Below are 15,519 nucleotides of genomic sequence, written 5' to 3' on the forward strand. Positions count from 1 at the left end.
ACTAAAGACAAAAAAGAATATAATCGGTCCTTGGTTTTTCTGGGCATATCTACTCTTTTGAGCAGGCCATGGCAGCAGTAAAGACAAACTTCAGATAGGACAAATTGGTAAGGCCAAAAAAGAAGAATGTAATGAGTTTTTAAATGTGGTTGATGGGTTTTTGCTAGAGGAAATCATGGGCTTCATAAGGGAATTGCAAGATATTAAAAATAGAGAGCAATGTGGGAAATACAAGGATTTGTGCATGAGCTAGCAGGAAAATTGAAGTCAAGATTTATTTAATCTGAAAAGTCTTGTTGGGTCAGCACATGAATGGTGTAATGCTTGTTGAGAGTATGATTATTAAAATTGGTTGACTCCTCTTTCAGATGAGCTAGAAGACAAAAGAAACAATTTTTTGGATGTTTTGAACTCTTGGCATTTTGTGAACACCCTTTTCTAGTTCACGTGATATACTCCTCGGTCGCAGCTTGGCGTATAGAAAAGACAAATATTGAAACTCCTTTTTGATGAGACGTGGACTTCAGGTTGTGGCATGAAGAGTTCATTTCTTTCATGAGAGTTGAATCAATGTGTTGGGTAAATAGGAGTGGCAAAGGGTTAAGACTTAGTGACTGAAGTTTTTGTTAGCCATTGTTCCTTGGGCACATAGAGCTCACTGCTAAGCACTCCGATTTTATCGGCTATTCATGGGACAAATTTGAGCAAATCACAGGTCGAGTCTTGGCATGGAGCTAGACAACACTCAACCATCTATCTCAGGTAATTAGTTTGCCTCTACCTTTAATATCTCTGCTGCATGTATATGCTGGGTGCAATGGATGGGAGGAATATTATATTCTGTTGGGCAATGAAATCTGAAGAAGACTAAATTCTGATTCGTCAAGGCAAGCGGATCATGCATGGATTGATTTTGAAAAATGACAAATGTATTTTCAAGATTTTTGAACTGAAGGTTTGTCATTGAATTTTGAACTATCACTTGACTGTATCATCAAACAAGAGGTCAGAAAACTCCAATTGTTTATCTTTGAAATATGTTAGCTGTGTCATTAAATACAATTACTTAGTTCAGATTATAATATTTATCTGCCTTTTCATCGAATGTCTAGAGGACTGTCATTGTATTTCTATGCATAAAATTAACAACAAACTCAGTTCAGCAAATATACTCTGTCATTATTGCAATCTGAGAAATAGTTCAACACATCTTTAGCATGCAAACTATTTGTTAAAATGACATGGTGAATAATGCAGTCAGTTAGTGTGCCAACCATTCGACTAAATCACTCCGAGTGCGAAAGAGTTGAAAATATTTAGTGCAAGAACAGGGTAGGACAGTACATAGAAACATCTACCCAGCCATCAGACTGCACATTTGGCCATTTATATTAATTAATTATAAATCAGAATACAACGCATTTTGTATTTACAATTAATTAATAAATACATCAATATACAGTCTGATGGCTGCATAGACAATACAGACATTACACTACCGCAGTTGTGGGTTTTAGCTTGCAGTTTGGATATTAAATAAGGTTACACGAAGTTCAATCTCTTTGACTTTCAGAGGATTTTCTCTAGAGGACAGAAAATTAGAAGTAGCAGAATGCACACTATATTAGCTTGGTGACTATGTAAGAGTTTCTAATGGATGTGCCGCGTGCCAGTTGGAGGAAGTGTGTGAAGATAAAATGGGACAAGTTGAGTTCATGATAGCAAACGCATAGCATACTCTTACTCCTGGGGTAACGCATTTTATTTAGGACCAAATTTGTAGATTGTAGTTGGTTGATGTACAATAATACCAATATTTGAATTTTTTAATTTTGAGACTTTGAGGACCGTATGACATACATAATCATTGATTTGTGACAAATTGATAATCAAAATAGAATTATGTGTTTTCTAAATTCATTCTGTATGCATCTCATGCATTAATGTAAATTTATTGTGTATTGAAGTAATTTGTTTATTTGGCGAGCTTTTTCAAATCCCAAGTCCAAGTCAAAATTTTGGAATACCAAGTTCCTGCCTAGTCCCAATTTTCAAACTATGATGATTATATCTGGTTATAAATAATGTCAAGATTAATTTATAAATCCATATAACAAACTAAGTAGAATGTAGATTAAATATAAAGCATGCTAAGTACAAAATAGGCATTATAGAGTTGGTACAAATTAGGCACCACAGAGTTGGTACAAAATTGTGAGATTAATCTTGGGGGTTACTATTTTGAGACTTTGAGGACCGTATGACATATGTAATCATTGATTCGTGACAAATTGATAATCAGAATGGAATTATGTGTTTTCTAATTCATTCTGTATGCATCTCATGCATTAATGTAAATTTATTGTGTATTTAAGTAGTTTGTTTATTTGGCGAGCTTTTTCAAATCCCAAGTTCAAGTCAAAATTTTGGAATACCAAGTTCTTTCCTAGTCCCAATTTTCAAACTATGATGATTAGTACAAAATAGGCATTATAGAGTCGGTACAAATTAGGCATCACACAGTTAGTATAAAATTGTGAGATTCATCTTGGGGGTTAATATTTTGTAGATTACAAAGGGCATACCATTATGAATTAATCTAATAAAAATAATACGTTGGCGTTTGCAAGCAATAAACTGATCTGTCCTAACATTACTGTGACCAAAGTAGATTCATCAAACACAAGTGCAGCTAGATACACAAAAACATATACATACATGAGATCATTTGTCATACATACAACTATATTTACAATATACTAAGGAAAATAAAATATTTGGAGGCATTTCCATGTAGTTTAAATAGTTTATATTGAAGTTCCTAACAATATAATAAGAATCAAATATTGGAAAATTTCATCTGTAATGGATACCTTAAGTTGTAATGGACTTTAAGAAATTACGTCCATTACAAAATATTTAATTTAGCATGTATTCATATAGACCATTCATCATGTCGCAAAATCTTAGGAAGGTAAGATAAACAACTAACCTGGTGTGGCATATAATAAAGCAAACGATGTGATGAGTGGACAACGTCAACATCTACAAATTTTGCTAGAGTTTGTTGCGCGCTCTTCCATGGGACTGACATTGCAGTTTTTTCTGCAAATTCTATTATCTTGGTTGACACTTCCTTCCCATCTCTCACCGAAATAGACTTCTTTCTAGTTGCATAAATGCCTTCTTCAGCCATGACTGTACTAAGGCCAGGTCGAATACCCTCCAAAGCTTTAATTCCTAACATCAAGAATGGTATCCCAATCAGGTATTATGATATTTAAGACAACTAGACAATGTAACTTTTAATGATTTCTAGATAATGTTGAAACTTTAAGTGATCGTCATGAATCTTTTGTGGAGGTCAACTATTGAAATTTGAAATATTCAGTCTAATTGTTTATGACTATAGATGAAGAATTAAATATATATGTAATATATCATATGCAGTCTGATAAATAAGTCCAATCCAAACATGCATTGAAAAATGTTGTGTTCTTAAATACGGTGACAAGGAAAAATGCTGAAAGAATATTGGATTTTTATTTGTGAAAATTTCAAGTTCCATTAAGTTGTCTCCTGACTGTTTGAAAAGAATTTTGCTATCTAATTTTCAATATCTTTTCTCTTCTTCCATATTTACTTTCCTTTAACATTGTTACAATATTACACTGTAATATCCCCAAATCAGAACCTAAAAGATATACAATTTGATAAGTTTTAATTAAAATTAAAACTTATTAATCTGAGCCTCCACTATTTATTGACGGCATAAGAAAGGAAAGCACATACAGAACAGAGTCACTAATCTGCATTGTTTGCCATTATGAGGAATGGACCAAGAAGTCACAAGGACATTGGAACACAAGTATCATTAATATCATGAAAGGAAGTATTGAATGAACCAATTATTTATTATGAAGGCATGATCAGCATGATAGGGAAGTCAATGAATAAAGAATTAGTAAAGGAAAATGATAGCTCACACGAAGAACAAAGGTCAAGCTATAAGTCAATCAAATATCATAGTTCATATTCATACCCAATAAAGGTCGACCATCAAGATTAAGCATCAACATGGAACAATAAGCAACCTACTAATGAAGATCAATATTAATTGAAGATAGTGCTTGCTATGGTTATTTCGGTTAAGAGGAAAACAGAAGAGAGATCGTGATTAGCCGTAAATGCTAAGATCTTAGTTGGTATGGAACACGAGAACATTATCAAGAAAGGCAACAGTTCTACCTTCGTTCATATGAAACAAGTCATCATCTCCTTACAAGTTAGGTACAGAACGATTCTAATAAATGGAAGAGAGCAGAAGTTAATTGAGATCGCTTTTTATGATAACACCACAACACCTTGTATCGGAGATTATAATGTTTGATACATATAAAGCCATCATGACAAGTATGGATTAAGCACCAATCAATTAATAGGAGGAACTAACTGATCCCATGTCGATGAAGATTTGTTGAGCATAACATAGGATCAATGGTTATGTTAATGGGTAATACCAATTACAATCAAGGGACTTTCCACAATGATCGACTGATATCAATAACAGCAACTACGTCATGTAAAGAATATGATTATAACTGATAAGCCTCGCACAAGTCAACCAAAGCAATCTACTGTTTGAAGAACAAAGGAGATCGTACAAAGAAGGATATACAATAGAAAGACAAGGGAGCCAATATTGATAATAAGATGCAACTCTATAATGATAATTACACAATCGCTCAAAGACCTTGCATAATAAGAAGACATGAAAATGAATGACTCAAACAAATTCTAATTTGTTTCGACTCATAGGCCTCTCAACAAAGGTAGAAACATGGACATAGAAGAGGATCAAAGCCTTCAACAAATTGCTGGCAGAATAATTAGCAAAGCATTCTTAATGAAGGGGCGTATTAAGGAAGAACAACTAGTTCAACCCAAAGGATGATTTATGGTTAATTAGTCATCACTGAAAATTATACATGACGAAGTGCGATTGAGGGGAAAGATGTTAAGTAAATAAATTAATAATATTAAATAGAAGGCATGGCTGTTAGAGGGACCCATTCCATTGAAAAGACATAACTCTTAAACACTCAAAAGATGCAACCCTTTGATTTTGCAAGTTATATATTGGGGATCGACCCCATTCTCAACAGGAGGAGGGGATATCTTTATTCTCTTATTACATCCTTTGTAGATTGGCTCTTATGGAGGAAACAGCCCCTGGGCTTTGGATGCATATTTACCGGTAATATATATCAGACTCAGTGCCTTTGGAATTACTATAATTCACAAGATCAATCAGAGCCAAATTAGTCATAGCAATTTCCTTAACGCTATAAGCGATAATTGAGGAGATCATTGCAGAAACAACAAATCTACACCATCGCTATAAGTGATTGGGAAGAGAGCATACAGCATATTAACGACGATATATCAAAAAAAGGCTACAAACAATTGAGAGATAAGATAAACAGATCAAGATCATCTTTGCATCAGAGGAAGCTATCAAGATAAGTCCTATTTCCCGAACTATTCTTAAAAATTTGAGTTAAAAGTTATAATGAAATGTATTCAATTTTGATAAAATTGTATTTATTAATATATTACAGCTCTCACCTTAAGCTAGCATTGTAGTCTCATGGCTAAATTAGGTAATCCCCAAGCGGGGACATTACAGTGGTATCAGAACTATGATCCTACGATCCTGCAGGGTAAAGATGAATCAATGAATCATTCCAATCCGTAAGAAGTAATCTAACAATATGAGTATTTGAGTGTATGCTTCATGTTTTCAAGTGTATGCTATGTGTCTTCGTGCACTCAAGTGTATGCTCCGTATTTGATCTAGAGTAAAGAATAGAAAGAGATGTGAATTTTGCCCATCTTGTGGGAAAGGGTATGAGGTGTAATGGAGGAGGTGCCGAGGGGCTCGTAAGAGGTCATAAGGACCCTGAGTCAAGGAACCTAGTTACATCCTCTATCCCAAACTCACAAGATGTTGTTTGTATGGGAAATTGACTTGAGGGGCCAGCAAGCATGAGTTGCCAAGTGGAGAAAGGGGGTCAAGAGCAACCTCTCTTGGGCTTGGTGTAGAAATGGCTCCGCACAAACCCTTCATGTCTTTTCTCCAACTCCTAGGTGTTATAGTGGTTTCTAACCCACCTTGTGGAGTGGGCTTGAGATGTAATGAAGAAGTCGTGAAGGGGCTCGTAAGGGACCTAAAAGCGGGTTCTTACAATAGAGGAGTCAAGTCACCTGGTTACATTCGCCCCCTTCCCCCCCCCCACACCCCCCAAAAAAAAACTTCACAAGATGGCAAAAGCCTTCAGGGAGATGAGGCCTTGATGGGAAAGCAAGTAGGAGCCACCAAGTGGAGCAAGGGGGCTCGAAGCAACCTCTCTTGTGCTTGGTGTAGAATTGGCTCCAAGCAAACCCATCCCATCTCTTCCTCCCAAACTCTAGGATGCTTGTATTATTGAATATGATGTAGTTGCTTGACCCTAAGTATAAAATTTATGCTTAATTGTTATGATATACTTGGAAGAAATTATATTGTCAACCTATAATAAGTCATGATCAATCCATCTTAGTTACGCCACATGTATTATAATAGGAAGTATGTCTCTCTAGATAATGTTTATGTATGTGCACCCTTGTGGAGGAAGGGTATGGATGTGATGAAGGGGTAACGAGGGGCTCGTAAGTAAGCCATCCTTGGATGACCAAAGTGGCATCGAATCTTGGATGGCCCTTACACGAAGGAGTCAAGGAACCCGATTGCATTCCCTACCCATTCCCCCATAAGACCTGATAAATAAGAGAAGCAGAGTTGATAGGTGAGTCGGTAAGCTACCAAGTGAAGCAAGAAGGTTGTAGAAGGCAACCTTTCTTGGGCTTGGTGTAGAAATGGCTCCAAGCAAACCTCCATCTCTCCCTCTCTCCAAATTTATGTATTTTAATCTTATTATTTTATCTAACCCTAACCATAAGATGAATATGTATTTGCATTTGCTCTTATGCTTTATATGCAGGATTTACATACAAGAGTTCATTTTGTTTAACGAATGGATTGAGAGGATCTACATGCAATAATTCATTTTGTTTAGTGAATTGTTGATTGAATCTCAATCAGAGTTGACTTTATGGTTGAACAAAATATTCTCATTTGACGAGAGTGAGGCCAAACATGACATCCAAGACGATGAACACTCCCAAAAAGGTTCAAAGAGGCAACTTCAAGTTAGGCATGAGAATCAAATTACTAAAATCAGAATGGTACAACATCAGCATGGTGATTTGTTCACAGGATTAATTTGGAAGTCGGGAATCAAGATGAGCTATGAAGAGGGTAGTAAAAGTGCACTTGTAAGGCTTAAGGTTTTCAACGGACAATATAGCAAGAATCAAACCTTGGAGACTAAACAAAACTACATTATGCATAAAGGGCACCACCAACTTTGGGATCCAGGAATCAGTGATTTTAAAGAATGCCTGTGGGCAAGCATTTTCCAAGAGGGGGAGACTGTAATATCCCCAAATCAGAACCTAAAAGATATACGATTTGATAAGTTTTAATTAAATATTGAAACTTATTATTTTGAGCCTCCACTGTTTATTGGCAACATAAGAAAGGAAAGAATGTACATAACAAAGTCACTAATCTGCATTGCTTGCCATTATAAGGTATGGACCAAGAAGTCACAAGGACATTGGAACACAAGTATCATTAATACCATGAAAGGAAGTAATGAATGAACCGATTATAATGAAGGCATGATCGGCATGATAGGGAAGTCAATGAATAAAGAATTAGTAATGGAAAACAATAGCTCGCACAAAGACCAAAGGTCAAGCCATAAGTCAATCAAAGATCATGGTTCATATTTGTATCCAATAAAGGTCAACCATCAAGATTAAGCATCAACATGGAACAATAAGCAACCTATTGATGAAGATCAATATTAATTGGAGATAGCGCTTGCTATGGTTATTTTGGTTAAGAGGAAGACAGAAGAGAGATCATGATTCATCGTAAAAGCTAAGATCTTGTTGTGACCTTTTCACACATCGCCCCATTGCAAACAGGGACCCCTTCTTTCCTTCTTTCCGCATCTTGTTAGTTTAGGGTTTTGGCAGTAACCGGCAAATTTTGAGCTTCTAGTGTTCAAGTCTCAAGTTTTGAAATGTGATCATGCCTAATTGCTATTAGGGTTTTAGAATTTTGTATAGGATCAGGTGTGAGTAAAATGTTAAATGTCTAGGTGATCCTAATTTTGTCTAAGTGTAGACCTTTTGAGCGTGAGCGAGCTTTTAAATGTCCAAGTCAGTGATATTTTTGTGCCTAATTGTTAAGAGGTCCTTTAAGTGGCGTTTTCTCGCTCCTAGGAGGTTGTTTAAGATTTGCACTTTATCCCGATGAATTTCCTTTTTTGTCTCACTCAAATTTTGGTGGATTTGCCTAAGTCCCAATGCGTTAATTGAAAATTTGCAATGTCTAGTTTATGATGAAAATCCATGTTTTAGTGGTCGAAAAGTCAAAATTCATGATGGGAGGTGCTTTTTCCCCCATATTTCCGATGACTCAAGATTTTCCCCCACTTAAAATCCTAATGGGAGGTGAATTTCCACCAGATTTCCGATGGACCCAATTTTTCCCCCATTCAGATTCCTAATGGAGGGCAATTTTCCACCTGGAAGGTAAATTTTGACTAAGTGTTGGGAAATTGTCCCGATGACCCACGTTTTTCCCCTGGGAGTGCAGATGATTTTGATGCATATGAAATTCATGTTCCTGATGTAGATCAATATTCCACCAGGACAGTTCATGATCAGATTTTGAGGATTTTTATGCGGATATTGTTCCTGATGAAGGACAAATTTCCGCAAGTGTGTTTTTAATGAATTTTGATTTGGATAATTATCTAGATAGGGGTTGATTTTCCCCCAATGTGATTTTTTGGACTTAATGGCGAAATTGAATTGCATTTTTTACTCCAGATGCAAATCGGTTTTCCCCCAAAGGTGTTTTGGGCAATCTTAATGATTTTTTATTGGGATTTTGAAATATCCCCTGCAATGTATTGACCAAAATACAAGGAATATTTGCTGATAATCTGACTTTCCAATCTGCGTGTTATGCGGTTTTATGTTTTGCGTGTTATGCTGACATGTTGTCTCAGAATTTTCCAGATTGATGTAGAGGTTAACAACCACATATTTCTCATGAATGAACAACTATAAATGACTACTAATGATAGTATGATTGCCAAGAATGCATATACAGCCAATTTATAGGGTTCTACACCAAACTGGACACACAATCAAGCACCTACAGCTAGCTGTCATTATAACAAACAGTTGGCATGTATCCTCAAACAATTCATGTAATTGGAATGCAATCTTGTTCTTCCTTATTCAAAATTATGATCAATAGGTTCTTACAATAACAATACTAATGACCAAAACTCAACTTATTATCTCAGAAATTCTGAGGACTCAAGACAGCAATGAACAATACATCTTATCTCAGATAAGTACATAGAATATAGACATTTGAACTTGGAAGTGATCGCCTAACTTGATTGTTGAAGAAACAAGCAATATCGTGAATTATGGAGTCCTCCAATCTACAATCAAACTTGTCTTCAGAAGTCGCCCCTGCTGTAATGAAGATGGACTGATAATAATTGGTGGACTGCTGCTAGCCACCAAACTCTTCTCGAAAAATGATCGCCCAATCTCCCCAAATATGGCGCTTTCCTCTTTGGTGATATTTATTGCCAAAATAGAGGTCTATGAGCAAAATCGAAGGGAAAGGTGGGTCATACAATTTTTCCTCAACCCTGATTTGTCACTGATCTCTCCTCAAATACACTTTCGCCTCTCTTCACCAATATTATTGCTGACCTCCTAAGGATAATTTGATGCCTTAATGATGAAATATGAACCAAATAGTGGGTTTGGAGGAGGGAATACGATTTTGTTTCAGACCTATAATTCGATCAGCAAACTCACAAATTCCACTTCTAATTGTTCCTCAATAAGATCGCCTTCCTTCTCCAATTAAAATCGATACACTAAGGGCATTCAATTTGATAATCTGAAAATACCATGAATCCCAACCACCATGGAATTGTAGCAAACTCAATAAGAACAATATGGAAGACTGTGTTGTCCTCATTTTTGTTTTCAAAAATGAAGGACCATTACATAAAAAATTTGTCAAAAAATGAAATTTTACTCTATGGCATGCTTCCTGAGGCAGAATTTTGCTTCGCCCTTGGACTAGCTTAATCTTCAGTCCATCCTCGAACCACGTTTCAAATTTCATCACATTCTGGATTTGTTTGCTATGTTTTTCCTTCAATTTCGGGTTTTTTCTCCCTGACTGCAAGTGGGAAATTTTCCTTAAGTTGCAAGTTTTAATGTTTTCCTTTGTTTTAGTCTTTGTAGGGAAATTTTAAGCTAATTACAAGTGCACTTGATTGAAAAAGAACTTGTAACTTACTTTTTATATCCCCCTTGATGCTTTTTGGCTTTTTAAGTCATAATAGGGATTTTTTGGATAAGTTACAAGTTAATTTTAAATTGCAAATTTAAAAAGTCACTTGTAATTCTTTTATAAAGTTCCTATTTTAGCGTTTTTACTTGTAATGGGGATTTTATTCCCCTATTACATGTGTTAAGTTATTAAAACTTGTTGAGGGGATTTTATTTTCCCCTTACAAGTTATTACAACTTGTATTTATCTCTCAAAAACCCGATTTTGCCTAGAATGGAGATAAAGTGACATTTTAAACTTGCAATTGAGTCTCAAAAACCCAATTTGCTCCATGAGTGAAAATAAAGGCATTTTTGAACTTGCAATATGGTCTTAAAAACCCGATTTTTCCTTGTGCAAGATAAAGTGACATTTTAAACATGTAATATGAAGTCAAAAACCCGATTTTCATTGTTACATGCAAATTGAAACTTGTTGTTCACTTCCAAGAACCCAACCAAGTATTTTTCCTCTCCTAAACCGATTTTGCCACTAATTCTTCCCTATTTTTTTGGAGAAATTCATGGAATAAGGAGGTGATATGGTAGCAAAACGGATTTTGCGAGTTTGGAAACATGTTGCATTTTGATTTGGTAAATGTTTTACATTTCATTCACTGTGTTTTACCTCTTCAAAACCGTTTTTCATGTGCTACATTTTGGGGGTTTTCGTGCCACGATTTTGCTTCATCTTTGGGTGTTTGGCTTTGAGTCTCTCCTACGTGGTATTTCCTTAGCGATTTGACTCATTCTTCTAGCATTTCGAAACACGTTTTTGCTGTTCTTTCTCCAAATCCGAGTTTGGAAAAACATGGCAAGGGTTTTGGAAGCTTTTTCTATTTAAAGGATTGTCTTCTTCATTCAAAGATTGTTTCATCTTTTGAAGAGGCATTTTGGATTGAAGCAAGGTATGTTTTCTTTTCTTCTTGTTCCATTTTCTTGTGTTCTTGTTTTTCCATTCTAGTTGTAAATTTGTATATATGTTGGTTTTGCCCTAAAATCGGTTTTGTGAAAGAGATTTTCCCCTTTGCAAAGCAATTTGTGAATTGCATTGTTCTTCCCCATTTTCCCTCTTTACTTGTATTCGGGGTTTTAAATCGCGATTACAAGTTGGATGAAAATAATTGATCTTCCCTTATGGTTATAAGACTTTAACCATCTTTTGTTGAAATTCCAAGTCGCAAAGATGAAAAACACTCATGCTTCCAAAATCGGGTTTTTAGAACCGGATTGCATGTTGAAAGTTCTTCCCATTTTCTTAAAAATGACATTCCCAAAATCTTCCCATTTTTATCCATATTCGTTGCCTATATCCACACATTCCGTTCACATCATTTCCTACATGTCCAAATCTCATTTTTCACTCATTTCTCCATTTTCCGTTTTACAAGTATACTTGCATTTGGGTTTTAAAAATCCGATTGCATGTTCGTTCTTCCCCACTTGTATACTTGTAAAACTTTCCCCAAGATCCGAAATTGGTCAAAGTCAAGTTTCCAGCATTCCCATTTATTTCTCATCTTTCTCTCACAAAGTTGTGAAGTGCAAGGGTTGGAGTTCTTCCCATTTGAAGAAGGAAAAATGTTAGTTGCAGCTGATTATGATGTTGCCTTAACATTAAGTCTTCATCGTTGTATACCAGGTTGTCCTTCAATGTCATATTTACCATCGTCTCCCATTCCGAAGAAGATGAAGTATAAATATGACAAGTACCAGAATGAAGTTTCACCTTCACAAGTTTCCTCTCCTTTGGATCACATCAAGGATACGGAGATAGGGCATGTGGACATGTCAGAATTCATTAAGAGGGTGGAGGATCTGCAGGATAGTAATTTGCAGCGGTTGTTGGACAACCACATTCATCATGCATCTTCTTTTCCAGTGGCTGCCCTAGAACCTGAATTTGTTCTCGCTTGCGCTCACCACTTCGACAAGGAGACGAGAACCATTAGAAATGATGATGGTGAGGCAATAATCTGCCTCGATGCGGATACTATTGAGAAAGTCTTCAGAATACCACCAACACCTATTTATATGGAAATTTCAAAGGATAGTGCAGCTGAGTACTATGTCAAGAGGGGAAAGGACTACAAATGCCACATTAACAGGTGGATTCATGAGCCAAGAGCAGCCTTCATGAGGTGGGATAAGTTGTACCGTTGTGACTTTAAATGGGAAATTGGAGACATCATTACTCTCCTCAACAGGATGATGGGTCTTTAACACTAATGTTTTTGAGCCCTAGATGTATTAGTTTATACCATGTTCATAAGGCAGTCCTATCATATATCATGGGGAGAGATTATCAATGATGCTTTGTGCGAACAACTTGTAGCAGTCCCTACTACCATGACTTTATACATGAATTCATACTTAGTGTATTTGGCAGCATCACTCAGACATTTCCCTGGTCTTTCTACCAAGGGTGATCGCTCGCTGGCCTTTGAGACCCAACAGATTACATTTCAAAAGGGTTCAAGATGCATTCTTTGGTTACTTCATGTGCCAGTTTGACAAGACTCTAAAGAACAAAAGGGTGTTAGATGAAGCATGGGAAAGAGTGAATGAGTATGGGTGCTTGTTTCTTCAATTCCCAACTTTCACTTATGCAAGAGTCGGATGCTACAGTGGGCAGCCATACATGCTTCCTAGATACCCAACCGATAAGATCATTCTTATGGAGTTGGGAAGACAGATCATGGCTATGCACGCTCATCAATCTGTCAAACATAAGGTTGGAATGGGGATTTCTACAACAAACCCATTAAGGAATGGTCGGTATTCTCTTCTCACATCTATCAAAGCCAAAGCTATGGAGACTGAGATGCAGGAGATTAAACTCAAAAGGTTTAAATCAAGGGCAAATTTTGACTACCGGGGTATGAAGGAAAAGATCAAAAAGTCCTTCGTACATGTGCATCGTATTGAGGATATCTGGGTAGATCTTCGTACAGAAATGGAGGTTCTCAAGATGGACTACTGCAGGCTTACTGTTGAGCAGGTTATTGATCTGAACCTGGTGGACATTCCGCAAGGAATGATTGATGATGGTAATGTGCTTGATCCAGATTTTGTCTCACGAAGGGTTGAGGAAGCCCCACTTCCTTTAATCCAATGGTCACATAAAAAATGCACTTCCATTCTTGAAAGATTTCAGCCTATCTTAGCTAACACCAACAATTGCCTCAAAGGTAATGGTGTTAGACTCATCAAGATCAAGGTTAGAAAAGAAGATGACTCTACAGGGCCTCTTGGACGTAAGTCTAAGATTCAGGTTGACAACAAGGAAGGTGCATCATCTTCAGGCACTAGGATCAAATTGCGGGTTAGTCGGGCAATAGTGCTTCCTCCTGAGGAGTCCCGAGGAAGCGACAGTTCACGGAAAAGAAAAATCCCAGATTTACATTCATGTGATTGATCCTAATAATCTGGAGGAAGGACAACAATCCGACGATGCTCCTAAGTCACTGGCTTCGGAGTCATCTCATGAGATTCCCTCCTCAGTTTCCATGGAGTTGCCTCTATCTCCTCCTGACATAATAGTGGAGGAGTCTCCTCAAAATATCGTTCCTATTTCAGTAGTCGAGCCACCTCTTGATCATCAGCAAGAGCGTTTGCTGGAAATCCCCGAGGATACTCTTGCATGTATCCATTTGTCATAGATTGATACCTCTACTTCTGGCTTTGAAGAATTTATGAGGCAATCTTCATGCCCTTTGGTTACCGAGCAAATCATGGTCGCCATCCAAACAGATACTCCTCCCAGGGTGACCATGGTTGTTCAAACAGAAACTGTTTCTCCTTCGTCTTCGGTAGCTACTAGAGGAGAACTAGTCATTTTACCTCCATGGCTTAGTTCTTTTACCCCAAAGAGGAAGAAGCAGGAAATCTCTCCTGATGTCTTTGATTATCAGCAACTCAAGCAGTCTAGGCCCAAGGTTGCTAGAAAAGCTAAGACAATCTCAAGAGTAACTGTTGACAGCAACAAGATGAAAGTGGCAGAAATTGTTGAACCCCTTGCGGATAAGCCACGTGAAGAAATGCAAGTTGCTGATTACAGGGTTACAAGAAATTGTTGAACCCCTTGCGGATAAGCCACGTGAAGAAATGCAAGTTGCTGATTACAGGGTTACAAGGATAGAATTGGGTAAACAAACGCATGAAGTGGTCAAGCATGATGCCCAGCAATTCCTAGCTTCACTAGTACAGTGGTATGATGAACTTCTAGAAAAGAAAGACAAGCTAGAAGAGGAGAATAGGCAACTTGTTGCAGCTGTTCATAAAACCTGCTGGTGAAGGGAGTAATCCTACAAGTTCTTCCGGTTCACAAGAATCAATTCGGGGAGTTGAAAGGGTTGCTCAGAAAATACAAGCGTTGGATTCTTGGGTGGATCAACTTCGTGATCTGTGTGCACAAGTGTTGAAAGACATTTTCCAAATGATGTCTAAGTTGGAAACCATTGAAGAAAAATTGAATCATACCTCCGAGACTTTCAAACAGAATTTGGAAAAGGTTGAAGGTAGCTTGACAATTTGGCGCACAATGCCTCAACAACAGTTGAGTGTTCTTCAGGAGCATGCCATTATTCCTTCCAGGGTCATGTACTTGGAATTTGAAGAACTTCTAGAGAATAAAGCCCTTGTTCTCAAATCCCTCATTGAGGAGATTGATGATGCAATGAGATTGTGAGTTGAAGTATTCCAAGGTGTTGTTTCTCATTGTGAGAAGGCCTCTTGCAATATAATGAGTAAGAATGGAGAGTTGATACCAGAAAAAGAAATGCTCGCAGATCTACAGATGAGGATTCATAATGAGTGGAGGAGCGAACAATTTTCAGCTGCCTCAATTCAGGTTTTGATGAAACATCAAATCTTTTTGCACAAAATCCAGTCCACTTTGGAGAAGAACGACTCTATGCTTCTTCGATGCCATGACACCATCGTGAAGACCATGGTTGTTGCCAAGAA

General features: G+C 37.1%; 1 protein-coding gene across 1 annotated transcript in view; it reads right to left on the reverse strand.

Annotated features, from left to right (window-relative positions):
* LOC131037956 (zeaxanthin epoxidase, chloroplastic) overlaps positions 1-15,519 on the reverse strand; it is a 101,784-nt gene that overhangs the window by 70,753 nt on the left and 15,512 nt on the right. The window contains exon 2 of the mRNA XM_057970223.2: positions 2,993-3,240. Coding sequence (XP_057826206.1) covers positions 2,993-3,240 — 248 coding nt within the window. The remainder of the gene's footprint in view (positions 1-2,992; positions 3,241-15,519) is intronic.

This window comes from Cryptomeria japonica, chromosome 9 (genome assembly GCF_030272615.1).
Source record: "Cryptomeria japonica chromosome 9, Sugi_1.0, whole genome shotgun sequence".
NCBI lineage: Eukaryota > Viridiplantae > Streptophyta > Pinopsida > Cupressales > Cupressaceae > Cryptomeria > Cryptomeria japonica.